General features: G+C 48.6%; 1 protein-coding gene across 1 annotated transcript in view; it reads left to right on the top strand.

The window, feature by feature from the left end:
- Positions 1 to 784: 784 nt before the first annotated feature.
- FOXE3 (forkhead box E3) overlaps positions 785 to 15,486 on the top strand; it is a 15,193-nt gene continuing 491 nt past the window's right edge. The window contains exons 1-2 of the mRNA XM_023727034.1: positions 785 to 881; positions 14,819 to 15,476. Of these exons, the coding sequence (XP_023582802.1) occupies positions 785 to 881; positions 14,819 to 15,476 (755 nt within the window). The remainder of the gene's footprint in view (positions 882 to 14,818; positions 15,477 to 15,486) is intronic.

Raw genomic sequence — 15,486 nt, 5'->3', positions numbered from 1 at the left:
CATTCGCAACCAAAGATTCCTGATAATACCTCCTTATTTTCCTTCCTAAGCCTCAGTTTCCTTATCTGTAAAATGATGGAGCTACCTCCTGCCTCCTTTCATCTCTGATGCTCAATTATTCTATTCATCAATTCATTCATTCAACCAATCAGTCAGTAAGCATTCACTGGGCATCTATTCTGCCCCTGGCCCAATGTTGAACATGGAATCTTGCTGGAGGAATAATTTGCATGCCCAGTCCTCAGGACTCACACAGTTAGGTGGTGGAGGGAGCTCAGCAAACATTCATTCCAGAGTGTGATAATGTCTGTGACAGAAGGAAGTACAGGAACTCTGGGGAAGCCAGAGAAAGAAACTAAACCCCGTTTGGAAGGCTTCCTGGAGGAGGTGGCATGAGCTGAGCTTTTCAGATGACGGGAGGGGTGGTGGAGAGAGGAGGAAGGGCAGGCATAAGAATCTACCTTTGTAAGAGCCGAAAGGAGATAGAGAGAAAGCAGCAGCTGGGGCCAGAGAGAAACAGAGACAGATTCAACTCTACTCTTCTTGAACTTATTTGTATTATCCACCCATGTAACTTCTGGAAAAAAAAAAAATCCCCTCCATTTTTTAAGCTCAGAAAATCCCTGGGGTGTAGTCTTTGAGTAGAGATGAAGTGACTCTTGACCACAGCAAAGCATTGGAGCAAATAATTCCTTCCCGATTAGGCTGCCCCATTGGTCCTCAGTCCCATCAGGGCAGCTGTGCTCGCAGTCATAAACAGCCGCCAGTCCTACGGCTGGCGGGCATGTCTAAAAATAGGAAGGCAGGCGAGCCTAACACCAACCAGACGGCGGAAGAGCAGCCCAGGCAGGCCTGGGAAGAGCGTCAACACTGCCCCGCTTGTAGGGAATATACTCATTACATTCTGAGCAGAGGCGGCTCACAAGCACCCCAGAGGAAACATGCAGTTATTGCTCCCAAACATGCCAAAGTTCTACTAATGACTGCAAGCCTGCTCCGAAGGCATAAACTCTTCCAGATGCTGCTTCCTGCCTCTGGGAGAGCCCTTCCTTCTTCCTGCCAGTGGCTCTAGCCTGTTTCTTGGGTTCTAGTCCTTTGGGAGATATTTGGTGTGCTGGGGGTCTTGGGGTGAATGATTGCTCTCTGTGGGCCACGTGGGGCAGGCCTGGGGACCCTTGCCTTAACAGATGGTTATGGAATCTATGCCTGCCGGCCTGCCTGCCTGCCTGGTGGGATGGGGGAGAGAAGGGTGCCAGGTGGGAGCCAGGAACCAGAGTTCTAGGTGACCTAGGGGAGAGGGAGGTGGGCTTTAAACTTGGGTGTTTCAGTTTCTGCATCTATCAAATGGAGATGAGTCTGCAGGGAAAGAACAGTTTGCAAACATGAAGCCCCAGACACTCTAGGGGATTGCTACCACTGGACAAGCACTGAAGCTTGGAATCTTCTTCCACCTGAATGACTCTAGGCAGCTCCCTCCACGTCTGTGAACCTCCATTCCCTCATCATAAACTAGGAATATTTTTTAAAATTGACTTTTTTTTTCCTGGGCAGAGAACTCATGCATACTTACTGGCTAGTTTTTGAATATTTAATCAACTCATTTTTTGAATAGATTATAAATGCACATGATTCTAAGTTAGAAAAAAATGCAAATGATACGGAGTTAAACTCTCTCTTGCTACTGTTTCATAACCACACAGCTCACTTCCCTCGAGGCAATCATTGTTAGCAGTGTCTTGTGTATTAAATATGCATACATTTAAAAAACTTTTTATGGAAGTATTAATATACATTCAGCAAGCACCACAGGAGCGCAGTTCAGGGAACGATCGTCATAGCTTTAGTTCCTAAAAAATAAAAATCACCCAAATCTATTACCTAGAAATAAAACTGTTTCTATTTTGGTGTATTTTCTCCCAGTTCTTTTTCTATGTACGTATATGTATGTAAACATCAGCGCCATACTGTATAACTTTTGTATCCTGTTTTTTTAATTTAACATTATATCAAGAACATTTCTTCATGTCATTAAAAAGGCCTCAAAAATACCCCTGGACTCTCTGTTAGCCCTAAACTAAAACCATTCCCAAAGCCAATCCTTCAGACAAAGATTAGACTGGACTGTAAGGCATAAAATGATACTCATGAAGAGTGTGCTTCTTAGCTCAAGTAGATACATGAGACTAACTGGGCAGCTCCTGTCCGGAGGCGAGATGAGAAGGCACAGAGGGTCAGGAGCTGGTTGAATGGACATGGGGAATCGGGTGGAAAGGAGGAGTGTGCTGTCACAGTATAGGGAGTGCAACTAGGGTCACATAGCAGTGTGTGTATCAAGTTTTATGTGAGAAACTAACTTAAACTGTAAACTTTCATTTACAGTACAAGAAAGAAAAGAAAAAAAAAAGTCCTCGAAAACAGTTCTTTTAATGTCTGCCTGATGTTCCAAGGGATGGATACCTTACTGCAGGATATTGGGTTTGATTTTTTCCCTATTATAAGTAACACAGTGATGACCATCCTTGGACATGCATCATTGAGCACATCTCTGATTATTCCCTCAAGATGAATTCCTAGACGGGGAATTTCTGAATCAAATAGTCTATCTCTTTCAGAACTCAGGATGGGATAAAATAGGGAGGGTTAGTCCTGACCCATAGAGTCACTGTGAGGATTAGAGATGTTACATAAGGATCTGGCCTCATGCTAGGCACAGACATAGAGCTCCATGGGTGTGAGCTTAAGGGGTCCCAGAGAGAGGATAGATAAGTGCCTACTCCCCCCACTACTCTTCCTTGGAGGTCCTGCCCTCTAGGCCTTCCCTCCCTGAAGCCTCCTAACTGAGCCACAGAGCAACATCTCAGTCGTGTCTGATCTTCATTATTTTATTCACTGGAGTCTCAACAAGTGGTGTGCTGGTAAATGTTTAACAACTGGATCTCTGGGGAGGGTGGGGGAAGAGGAAGCCCCGGTTTGTAAGGTTTGACAATTTCTGTGATATAAATGCTCCCAGTGTGGCCGATTTCAAACTACTAACATCATGTCATTGAAAACAGAGTTGGAATGAGATGCACAAAGTTGGCTCTCACAAGCTGGTCTGATCTGGCTCCAGCACACCATTCTGCTCTTCCTACCTGCCCAAGTCCCCCCACTCATCTCCCACCCTAGTGCTCATCCAAGATGTTAGAGGCTTAACATTTTGTGGGAGGTGAATGTTGCTAGAGACCAAAAACACCTTCTTCAATTCTATAAAGGAGAAACTGAGGCTTAAAGAGGTCAAGGTAATTGCCCAGGCTACCCAGCCCAATGGTCTTTCACAAGGTATTATTACCTGGCCTCTGCTTGGACACTTCTCAGAGTGGGAGCCAGTGCATCCTACTGTGGAACAACACTGCCTTTTCCACTCCACTCAACCTCTTTCTCTTCAGTGGCTTCTGTGCCCGGATCCATAGGAGGTTGGGTCCAAGGCGTTGACCTCAAGGAGCTGAGAACCAAGCACGAGAAGCAGACACACCTGAGCAGCTCATATATGGCAAAGAGGTGAGTGTTCCATAAGTCTTCCAAACTTCTCTCTTTTCTCTTTTCTTCCTTCCTAAAGGAACCGTGATTTTCAGTATCCATCCTCTTCCACACAGGGATCTGCTTCATGGGAAGGTGACCCACGCCCAGTTCAGGAAACTAGGTTCTGATTAGTCCTAGTCAAACATGTAATTAATTCCTCTTTGCCAGTGATTGGTTTAGGAATGGGCAAATGATCCTGTTCTGGCCAATGAGAGCTGAGGAGACATTTGGAGGGAAAGAAGGCTTTCCTCCCCTAAGAAACAGGCATAGAAAGAGACAACCTTTCTTCTTCTGAACACTTAGAACTCAGGTTTTGTAGTCTGGGTACTGTAATTATCTTACCGCCAGCCTGAAGATGAAGCCAACCCATGAGGGATAGCAGAGCCAAGAGAATCACAGAGAAGTGGAGCCAGAGCCCCACCGCCCTACTCTGACCTTGTTAGGAAGAAGATATATTCCCCTACAGCGTTAATCAGTTTGAGTTGAGGTTTTCTGTTACTTGAACCTGAAAACATCCTAAATGATAAAACCCCTCCAGTACACTGTCCACATTACAAATGCAGTGGTTATTATACAACAGGAATCTTATCAAGTCACTTCCTGATTCAAGTCCTTCGATGGCTTCTAGGATAAAGTCTTTGTTGAAAGTCTCTCTTCCTGCATAACACCTCACCTGTACCCACCCCACCCCCACCTTAATGTTAGCCCTTGAGGGTAGGACCCTTGGTCTTCATCATTAACTTCCTGGTACCTAGTATAGAGCAGGTGCTTAAGAAATACTGTTGAATAAATGCAGAGAAGTAGTTGGGGTGGGGGGGCTGAGGGGCTCAAAGCCCTAGGGTCTATTTTTGGCTTTGCACTGACTTGCTTTGGGACTTTAGGGAAGTCTCTCCGTGTCATGGATTGAATTGTGTCCCCCAAAAATATCTGTCAACTTGGCTGGGTCATGATTCCCAGTCTTGTATGATTGTGTACCATTATGCAATCTGATATGCTTTCTCTATGTGTTGTAAACTCTATCACTATGATGTAATAAGATGGATTAGTGGCAGTTATACTCATGAGGTCTATAAGATTAGATAGTGTCTTAAGCCAATCTCTTTGGAGATATGAAAGAGAGAAGTGAACAGAGACACATGGGGACCTCATACCACCAAGAAAGCAGTGCCAGGAGCAGAGTGTGTCCTTTGAACCTGAGGTTCCTGTGCAGAGAATCTCCCAGACCAAAGGAAGACTGATGACACGGACCTTCCTCCAGAGCTAACAGAGAAAGCGTTCCCCTGGAGCTGATGCCCTGAATTTAGACTTGTAGCCTACTGAACTGTGAGAGAATAAACTTCTCTTTGCTAAATCCATCCACTTGCGGTATTTCTGTTAGAGCAGCACTAGATGACTAAGACACTCCCCTTTCTGGGCCTCAGTGTCCAAAACTGTTAGGAAGGCATATTGGACAAGAGCAGTAGTTTAAGAATGGGGATTTTAAAAATACCTCCCAGCTACCCCATATGATAGTAGTTGTGCTTTTAGTATCCACTGATAGATTAAAAATCATGACAAAAACAAAAATGACTGCAAAGCTTTTAAATGTGCTTGTATTTATCAGTCATAGCAGCATCTACATCTGTTTGAAAAGCATTCGTACTGTGTGTGCGAGGGACACATCGTGCACTGAGTTTACAGACAGTGCTGGGTGCCACATGGCTTCCAGATGCCTTGCTTTAGCTAAGGAGTCTGTAGGTTGGGGATCGCTGCCTAGCTCATCTCAGAGTCCCTCAGGCACTAGGGGCTTATGTGTCTAACATGGGGCCACAGAGATTGTGCTACTTGCACAGGATCACACAGCAAATAAATGGTGGATCCAAACTGACTCTTCCCCAGCCTGGGTTTCCTTGGCCCAGTCAGCCTGGCTGACAGCACCACTCCCCCTCCACTTCCCTGGAAATGAGAAAAAGGGAGGCCCGAGAGCACTGGGATTGCTAAGGGTGCGGGGGTGAGGTCGATGTCAGAACGCTGAGAGCCCCAAATGACATGGAACATACTTCAGATGCCGGGTGTGTGGTTTAGGAGCGGCTGGAATTACACCCTCAGGGCTGAGCCAGCATTGTCTGCGCCTGAGCTGCGCCTGGACCCTGCTGAGGCAAGGACGGCATGGGGGGTCTCGGCCCAGGGCCACAGAGCTGAGTGGAGAGGCAGTGAGGGCAGGAGGCAGATTCCTACCTGGAAATCAGGCCTATCCAGACACGAGTTGTCATTCATTCCTTCCTTCCTTCATTCATTCTTTCAGTATGGTGGTCAGTCACTCAACAAATCCTCACTAAGCTGTCCAGCTCTGCAGCCTATTCTAGGAGTATGAAGATGAAGTGGACACAGTCCTGGCCCTGGAGCTGCTCCCATTCTGCTGAGGGTAGGCCTCTATGGGTACAGTTAGGCCAGAGGTGCCAGGGGTCGTTTTATTTTTAAATACAATTTATTTTATTTATTCTTTGTTGTTGAGAATACACACAGCAGAAATACACAATTTCAACAATTTCTACACGTACAATTCAGTGACATTGATTACTTTCTTCTAGTTGTGCAACTATTCTCATCCTCCTTTTCCGAGTTGTTCCTCCCCATTAACATAAACTCACTGCCCCCTAAGTTTCCTATTCAATCTTTTGAGTTGCTGTTGTCAATTTGATCCCACATAGATAGATCTTAGGAGAACACAATGATTAAGGCAGACATTCTTTGCTTGTTAAGCCAAACTATTGTTTGATTTTAAGAAGACTTCAGGGAATATTTTCGGTTTAAGGTTTAAAGATTATCTCAGGGTAATAGTTTCAGGGGTTTATCCAGCCTCCATCGCTCCAGAAAATCCACATTCCATGAAAATATGAAACTCTGTTCTGCATTTCCCCCCTTTTGATCAGGATTCTTCTATGAATCTTTGATCAAAGCGTTCAGTAATGGTGGCTGGGCACCATCCAGTGCTTCTGGTCTCATGGTAAAGGAGGCAGTTGTTCACGGAGGCAGTTAGCCACACATTCCATTTCCTCCTCCTCTTCCTAACTCTCCTCCTTCCCTGTTGCTCCAGTCAAATAGAGACAATTGCTGTACCTTGAATGGCCATGTGCAAGCTTTTAAGCCCCCAGTCACTAATCACATTATTAGGCCAATTAACTGGGATGTCTCATGAAATCTTGACCCTAAACTTCCAAATCAAGGAACCAAATCCCATGAGGTGTTTGATTGTGCATAGGAGCCTCAGCAGCTACTCTTTTTTATTTGTCATTGTTGTAAATGTATCTATCACACAACTTTTACCAATTCAGTTTTTTATAGGTGTACAACTTATTGACAGCAATTACATTAATCAGTTGTGCGATCCTACCCTTAATCAATGGGATTTTTCTATCACTGTAAACCAAAACTCAGTACTCCATTAGCACTAACCTCCCTTTTTATATATTTAGCTATATAAATTTTTAATTGCTACAAAGTTAAAAGACAAATGACAAATCATACAAAAATACTTGTAGCATATATGTCACACAACATAAAGAACTCTTACAGATCAATAAGAAAAAATTAAACACCCCATAAACCAAGGTACAAAGTACATAAACCAGAAATTCACCTGGGAAGAAATATACATAGAAAAAATTTCACCCTTAACAATGATAAAAAATACAAATTAAAACAATAACAATGTGATACCCCTTTTAACTTGTTAGACTGCATGGATTAAAAAGTGCAATCTCTAAAGGTGTTAAGGATGTAAGGAAATGTCATTCTCACAATCTGGCTGGGAAGTGAATTGATGCGGTCATGTGTGACCTCTTAACAAGTCACTTAGGCTTTCTGTGCCTCTGTTTCCTCATCCATGTTGTTTTTTTGTTAGCTGCTGTTGAATCAGCCCCAGGCTCTTGGTGACTCCATGTGTTGCCAAGTAGAACTGTTCCATAGGGTTTTCTTGGCTGTAATCTTTACAGAAGCAGATCACCAGAACTTTTCTTCCTGGAAGCCGCTGGTTGGGTTTGAACCATCAACTTTTTGGTTAGCAGCCAATCGCAAACAGCTTGCACCACTCAGGCTCCTTCCTCATCCACAGGTGGAGATAATAGTACCTCTCTCACTGGGTTGTTCTAAGGATTAAGTGAGGTGATGTTTGTAAAACATCTGACGTACTTCCCAGCACATGATAAGCCCCCAATACATTGTATCTGCTGTAATTACTGTTATTACACAATGGTATGGAGGGGAAAGAGGAAGGAAGGAGAAAATGGGAAATTTTTTTTATAGAACATGTGCTGGTGAGCAGTTCTCAGAGGACAAGCAGGAATTCACCAGGCGGATCAGAGAGGAAAGGGCCCTCCAGGCAGAGGGACCAATGTGAGCAGTGGGCAGTTTCTTCTCTGCCTCTAGATGGAAAACCCTCAGGGTTTTAGTTTGCTTGTTTGTTTGTTTGTTTTTTACTTGTTCTGACAATTTGGAGGTGGAGTTTTTCAGGGAGAAAGATGGGACTTCTTGCCACTGAGGGTCTTAGGGACTTGAGGGGCTGGCAAGAAACATAAATGAGACTGTATTTGTATCTAAAACTAGCAAAGCAGGCTGTACTCATTTCAGTTAACAAAGGATCAGAGTGGGAGAGGACCTGGCACTTTGGCTGAAAGTAACTCTATTTGGCTGAGTACAGAATGTGTGTGTGTGTGTGTGCGTGCGTGCGTGTGCGTGTGGGGTGTGTGTGTGTGTGTGTGTGTGTGTGTTGAGGGGCACGGCAGAGGTAGATTGGTGAGAAATGAGGCAGAGGGGTCCGTAGTCAGGTCATGCAGGCGTCTGAGGGTGATGGGGAGCCACTGAAGGTGTTTAAGCTGGTGCCACAGGATGAGGCATCACTCTAGCTACTGAGGAGAGAAGACATCAGTGGGGCTGAAGGGGAGGCAGGGAGACCAGATAGGAGGCTGTAGCAGTTGGCAGTGACATTGGCCTAAACAAGGACTGAGACAGAGGGGCAAGAGAAGAGTATAGATCTGAGAGAAATTTCTAAGAACTGACAGGTCTTGGTGACTGGAAGTGGTCAGAGGTAGAGAAAGGAGTGAAGGATGATGACCAGTTTCTGGACTGAGTGATTGTATTAGTTTTCTAGGGCTGCTGTAACCAATTATCACAAGCTGGATAGTTTTGTACAACATACATTTATTGTCTCATAGTTCTGGAGGCTAGAACTCTGAATTCAGGGTGTTGGCAGGGTGCTGTCCTTGAAGGCTCTAGGAGATATTTTCTTGTCTCTTCTGACTTCTGGTAGCCCTGGTGGTCCTCCGTCTCCACACGGCCATCTTCCCTCTGTGCCTCTGTGTCTCTGTGTCTCTTCTCCTCTAAGGACACCACTCATATTGGATTACGACCCATCCGACTCCCATATGATGTCATGTTAACTGAGAACATCTTCAAAGACCCTATTTCCAAACAAGGTCACATTCACAGGTACTGGGGGTTAGGACCACAACATATCTTTTTGGGGGACACAATTCAATCCATTACAGGGATAAAGCTACTATTTAAGCCACCCTCTGAGATGGATGACTGGAGGGTCTCTCTCTGTCCTGGTCAGGAGTGAATGTGAATGTCTGATGCTCCCCCAGAGCCAGCCTTGCTTCACACCTCAACCCATGGTTAGCCTTCCATATGGTCTCTTAGCCTCCAGCCTCTTCCCTCTCTAGTCTCTTTCCAGACTGAGTGATCTAAACAAGAAATCTGATCATGTCACGCCCCAGCTTAAAAATTTTCAAAGGTTCCCCATTGTCTCTAGAAAGATACAAGCTTCTTAACATGGCAGATAAAGTCATCTACAATCTGGCCCCATCTACCTTCCTTGTCTAAATAAGTCTCTTGACACTCTACCCTAGCCACAGTGAATAATAATGGTAACAACAATAGCAGCTAACACTTGCACCCAGCATTGATTTGTGCCAGGCACTGTTCTAAGAACTTGACATACTTTGGCTCATTCAGTCCTCAAACACTGAAGGTCTTGCAGTTCCCAGAATGGACCATAAGCTATTGCCTTCAGACCTTTGTGCTACAGTTTCCTCACTTTGGTGTCTAGCCATCTTCCAGGCATCCAGTACATATTTATTGATCACCAGCTTGTGCCAAGCACTAGGTGCTGGGATCCAAAGATGAGTGAGACACGGAACCTGCCTTCAGTGCATGGAAAGGCTAGTGAGAGGGGTACACACATAAAGAGACAATGAAAACATAGTAAGGTAAGCACAGTGATGGGGATCTGCAGGTGGTACAGAGAATGAGCCTCTAATCCAGACTGAGCCTTCCCCCTCCACCGCCTCCCCTCCAGCCAACTGGAAGTTTACTCCTCCAGAAAGTCTTCTTGACTTCCCCAGGCCAAGTAAGGGCCCCTCTTCTCCTGCAGTCCTGACCCTGCCCACATCACACACTGGCTGCCAAGTATGGGAGTGTCTGCTTGGCTGCTCCTCCCGAGCATGGTGAAGGCAGAGAACAGTCGGACTCTTCCTGTGACCACAGCACCTAGGCAGGCTGCACAAGGAGTAAGCATCCCTAGGATGTGCTGAATGAAGGGGCCTGAGGAATGAAGAGCCACACAGAGGGGCCTCCCCCTCCTGGGTTATTCCCTGATGCTGTCACCAGTGTCAGGCCTGCACTTGTTCCTGTCTCTGAGCCTGGCTCAGGTGCTCTGGGCCCAGAGGGCGCCCCACAGGAGTCAGCCCTTTGGGTAAGGCTGGCTGCTGTTTTCACGACTAATTCAGGAGCAGCCTGGTCAGAATAGTCCTCACCAGCCACAGCAAGGTCCCAGGACCCCCCACAGCTGGGCTGAAACTGCCTGCCCCAGGCTCCTAAGGAATGGCGGTATCCTGGGCAGCTCCTATTCCAGGTGCTAGTTTTGTGGTAACAGGGAGGAGGTCCTGCGGCAGCCCTCATAACCCCTGAGTGTGGGGCGGGGCAGGGGATGTGGGTGTGTCTCTGGGATTTCCATTGGTTCCTGAGCCCCTCCCACAGCCTCTGGGTTATGTGATCTGTGGATGCCACGATGGAGGGTTTTATGAAGAAATGACTCTGGGGTAGTCTCAAACCAGCTGTGGTGGAGGAATCCCTCAGGAGTTTCATGGCAGTTGGCTGACAGCTCAGACTGGCCTTTTAGGCCCTTGTTGGATTAACATAGTTGTTTCTCCCCAGAGCTCTGGAGGGCCAATCATGGGGCCCTCCTAGAGGGCCTGGGAATCTGGGGGCTGGGATCTGAAAGGACTCTTAGCCTCAGCCCCCTCTCCCAGGCAGAGTGGTTGGGATGTGCTGGTCCCCACCCTTTGCTGCTTGCCTTGAAGGCTGTCTAGGTTAGTGGTGCCTCTGCAGAGCCAGGGTTGGGGGCAGGGAGCCTTGGGGGCTGAAGCTAACAGCTTTGGACAAGGGTGGGAATTTCCACTCCTATCTAGGGAGCCATCAACTCTGTATGCCCTGACCTGGGCCTTTGGCCTCCAAAGGGCAATGGGAAGGCCGGCCCCAGGGCCAATCCCTGGCCATTAATCCCTCCTGCCAGCCTGAATATCCACCCAGCATGGTCAGACAAAGGGCTGCCCAGCCCAGCCACTGTGTTCCTCCCACCCCCGGGGCTCCATTCAGACGCCGGGCGGCCTGGAATCCAGGCCCATGAGAAAGGGGCCACTTTCACTAGCCATCTTATGCCCGGATGCTCAGCCACATCACGTCCGGCCCAGGGCCTGTGAAAAGAGCGCCCAGCCACGCTGAAAACACGGATTAGCCCTGGGTCGCCCCCTGACTCTGGCCTGCTCAACTCCGGGAAGCAGGCCCAATGGAGGGGGCCAAGCAGGCACAGAGAACTGGAAAAGTCTGGGTTCTCACCCCTTTGGCCCAACTCCCTGCCCCCACCTTCCCCAGGATCAGTGCAGCCAATCACACATTCAGTGTCTTTTATTGAACATATACTATGTCCAGGCTCTACAGAGGGACCGGGAGAGTGAATGTACAAGAAAACTGCAGCCTGTCATGGGGGTTAGTCAGCCCCACTCCTCCCACCCCACTCCTTGAAGGGGTGAGACAGAGACTGTGGTAGGGGACTTCAGAGGGGCTTCGGCCCCAAAGGGAAGATGGGAGAGACGGTGGCTGAGACCTCATCCGCTTTGGTTGTGTACCCGAGGCTGGGTGCAGGATTATGCTGCCCCTGGTTGAAAATATGCAGGCTCTGAGATCACTTTTCTTGCCCAGCCACTCTCCCTCTCCTCCTGGTTTAATACCGGAAATACCAGTTGTGCAGTAGAAAAATAGCCCCTATTACCAAAAGCGGAATCCCTGGGTGGTGCAAATGGTTAAGTGCTGGACTACTAACCAAAAGGTTGGTGGTTCAGATCCACGCAGAGGCACCTCAGAAGTCAGGCCTGGTGATCTGCTTCTGAAAGATCATAGGCTTGAAAATCCTATGGCGTGCAGTACTACTCTGCATACATGGGGCTGCCATGAGTTGGAATTGACTCAGTGGCAACTAACAACAACAGTTTCCAAGTGCCAGTGCTGGGCCAGATACCTTTATACACAACCTCATTGGAATCTCATAACAATGCTGAGAGGGAGCATTATTACCCCCATTTGGCAGGTGAGAAAACTGAGGCACAAGTGAGTCACTGGCCCAGGTCACTCAGCCCTTGGAGCTGGATTCCCTGCTGCTGCAGCTGCTTGTGTTGCCTTCTTTGGTGAGTTGTTCGTTGTGATTGCACTGTCTTTGTTTGGTGCAGTCTGTAGTCAGGCAGCAGAACACACGGAGGGAAGGGTGAGAGGATACTGAGGCAGAGCCTGCTTGTATATAAGCTGCTGACTCTTTGTTGCTGTTGGGTGGGGAGTTGTCTCTAGAACTCCAAGTGTCATTCTCTTTCCTCCGTGCTTCCCCAGTCCCCTCTACTCACCTTTCTCATAGTGTGTAATTGTGTGTCCAGCTCTCCACCAGGTTGTGATTCTCTTTAGCTCTGTCTTACCCGGAGACTGGCAAAGGGCCTGGCACAGAAGTACTCGGTGAATTATGTCGAGTGAACTGAGGCTATGAAAACTGAAGGAGGGATGGATTTGGGATCAGTGTGGAGTTGACAGGACTTGGTGATTGCTCAGATGTGGAAGTGAGGAGCCCAAGACGAAGTCTGCATTTCTGATCTAGGTTGTGGAGAGATGGGGATCCATTTGCTGAAATTTGGAATGCAGAAAGGGGAGCAGGTTGGGGTAGGAGGGTGCACTGGGCGGAGGGAGAGATGAATTTCATTTAGGTCATGCTGGGTTTGAGATGCCTTGAGATATCCATGTGGCAGTGACCCATGGGCACTTGGATACGCTGACCTGGAGATCAAGAGAGAGGTGAGGAATCAGCCTTTATAGCTGAAGTTGTGGGAGCTGGAAGAACTCTAGAGTAAATGATTTCTAAAGTCTCAGCTTTAAAATATGGTGTTCTTAGAAGAGTGGTGGTGCCCTGCTCTGAACTCCAGGTTTAATTCCAGCTCTGCAACTTACTGGCTATGGGTTAGGTAAGTCTCTTAACCTCTCAAAACATTAGTTTCCTCATCTGCAAAATGGGGATAATAATAGTACCTACCTCATAGGGTTGTTGAGACTTAAGTGAGATAATGCATACATATAAAGTGTTTACTGCATATAAGATGGTAGCTGTTATATTATCAGCTGAGAATGAGATACAGTGGGTGAGAGCCGGGAGAGTAGGACAGAGAGATTTTGAAGGATTTTGAAACCCTAGGACACAGGCCTGCTTTTATCCTCTGAACACAGGGACACTCCACAATATGGCCAGGACTAGGGTGAAGCAAGCTAGGCATCTAGGTCCCAAAATTTAAGGAGGCACTTGCTGTGAAGTGCTGACCCTGTACTTGCTCTACTCTGAGCGTGAATGCCCCCTTAAATTTTGCACCTTAGGCATCTCACTTGCCTCCTATACTCTCAGTCCTGCTCCACACAAGTCCCTAGATCTTGCCTGAGGCTTCCAGGCTATCCTGTCCAGAAGACAGGGCTCCTTTAACAAGGCCACCCTTCCCTCCCTCAAAGCCAGTGCTGGGTCTCTCCTGTCACTTTGGAGGTTTCCTCAAATAGTCTCAGGGGAGCATGGCCCCTGGACAGTGGTAGTAGGTGGTGTTTCCCAGAGCAACATGGTCTACTCCTTTATTTAAAAAAATTTACCCCCACCTGACCTAGACTCTGTTAGGTTTTCCCTTCATCCACAAAAGTAGACATTCATCCCAGAGTGGATTTTTAATAAAAACTGCCAAGACCCCTTATTCACAAGGAGATGTCAGTGTGGTGTTTCTGCATCAGTAAGCAGCTGTCTCAGGACCCAGTCCTATACTGGTAATTACTCCTTGGCACTCCGGAGGCTGTACGTCATGTTTTGTGCATATTCCGTGTGTATGTGTGTGTGTGTGTGTGTGTGGGTGTGTGTGTGTGTGTGTGAGAGAGACAGAGAGAGAGAGAGACAGAGACAGAGAGGAAGGGAGCACAGCTTTCTAGAACAGAAGGGGTGTGACAAAGAGGCAGCCAGAAGGGCAAGTCCAAATTCTGGATTTTCTGGGGTTCTCCATGTAAAGTAGTCTGTGCTCTAGTTTCCAAATCTGCTAGTTAGACCACTTTTCACAATTTTGTTTTTTCAAAGAATGTTCACAAGTGGCCTGGGCAGGGCAGGGGTGTTGGGGAGATAGTGGAAGAGAGGAGAAGGTGACCCTGATATGGAGCTGCCAAACACCCTACTCTGGGCAAAGCTGGCCGCACTCCGCCCTTCCCTCCCCACCCCCTACCCTCTCCATTTCCTCCGCCAAAGTTCCCTTATTCCTGAGTTTGGTCTGATGCCTCCCAGACTAGCCACAGGTCTCAGACTACTGGGAGGGTGGTCCTCATCTCTGCCCCAGCTGGGGTCAGCTCTGGAGATGGAAGGACGGGGAGATGGCTGGGAAAGGAGGATGGAGGGGACTGGACTTAACTGGGAGAAGCAAAATGGGGAAGAGGCTGGGAGAGTGAGCTGAAACCGTGTGCTAGTGATTAGAGCTGGCCCAGTGGGGAGGGGGCTGATCAAGTAGGTGGATGGGGCTGGGGGTAGGGACTGGCAGAATGGGATGAGGCTGGGTTTGGGAAAGACTAACCCAAAGGGACGAGGCTGAAGGAGGGGCAAAATGAGGGACGAGGTACTGTGAACATAGGAAGGGGGTTGGAAGAGTGAGCAAATTAGGGGGGAGGTGCTGGTCAGCAGGGAAGCGGAGGTTGAGGTCCGAACCCTCTCCCCTGGTGGTGGCGGCCGGTGTCCATATAAGGCGGGTCAGCGGTCCCTGCTCTCGGAGCCGCGCGGGCAGGGGCTGCCGAATCCCGACTACTGGGCACAGCCACATGGATCCTCCCGCCGCTTTCTCTGGCTTCCCAGCACTGCCCTCGGTCGCGCCGTCGGGGCCGCCGCCGTCGCCACTCGCTGGAGCCGAGCCGAGGCCGGAGCCCGAGGAGGCGGCCGCGGGCCGCGGAGAGACGGAGTCCGCGCCGGGCCCTGGGCGGCGGCGGCGGCGGCCCCTGCAGCGCGGGAAGCCACCCTACTCTTACATCGCGCTCATCGCCATGGCGTTGGCGCACGCCCCGGGCCGCCGCCTCACGCTGGCCGCCATCTACCGCTTCATCACCGAGCGCTTTGCCTTCTACCGCGACAGCTCGCGCAAATGGCAGAACAGCATCCGCCACAACCTAACGCTCAACGACTGCTTCGTCAAGGTGCCCCGCGAGCCGGGCAACCCGGGCAAGGGCAACTACTGGACCCTCGACCCGGCAGCCGCCGATATGTTCGACAACGGCAGCTTCCTGCGGCGCCGCAAGCGCTTCAAGCGCGCGGAGCTGCCTGCCCTGCCCGCCGCGCCGCCGGGGCCCGGGCCGCTGCCC

The sequence above is a fragment of the Trichechus manatus genome, unplaced genomic scaffold, assembly GCF_000243295.1.
Source record: "Trichechus manatus latirostris isolate Lorelei unplaced genomic scaffold, TriManLat1.0 scaffold00015, whole genome shotgun sequence".
NCBI classification, from domain to species: domain Eukaryota; kingdom Metazoa; phylum Chordata; class Mammalia; order Sirenia; family Trichechidae; genus Trichechus; species Trichechus manatus.
Note: the sequence above shows the minus strand (reverse complement) of the source record. Positions and strands in the feature narration are given on the sequence as shown.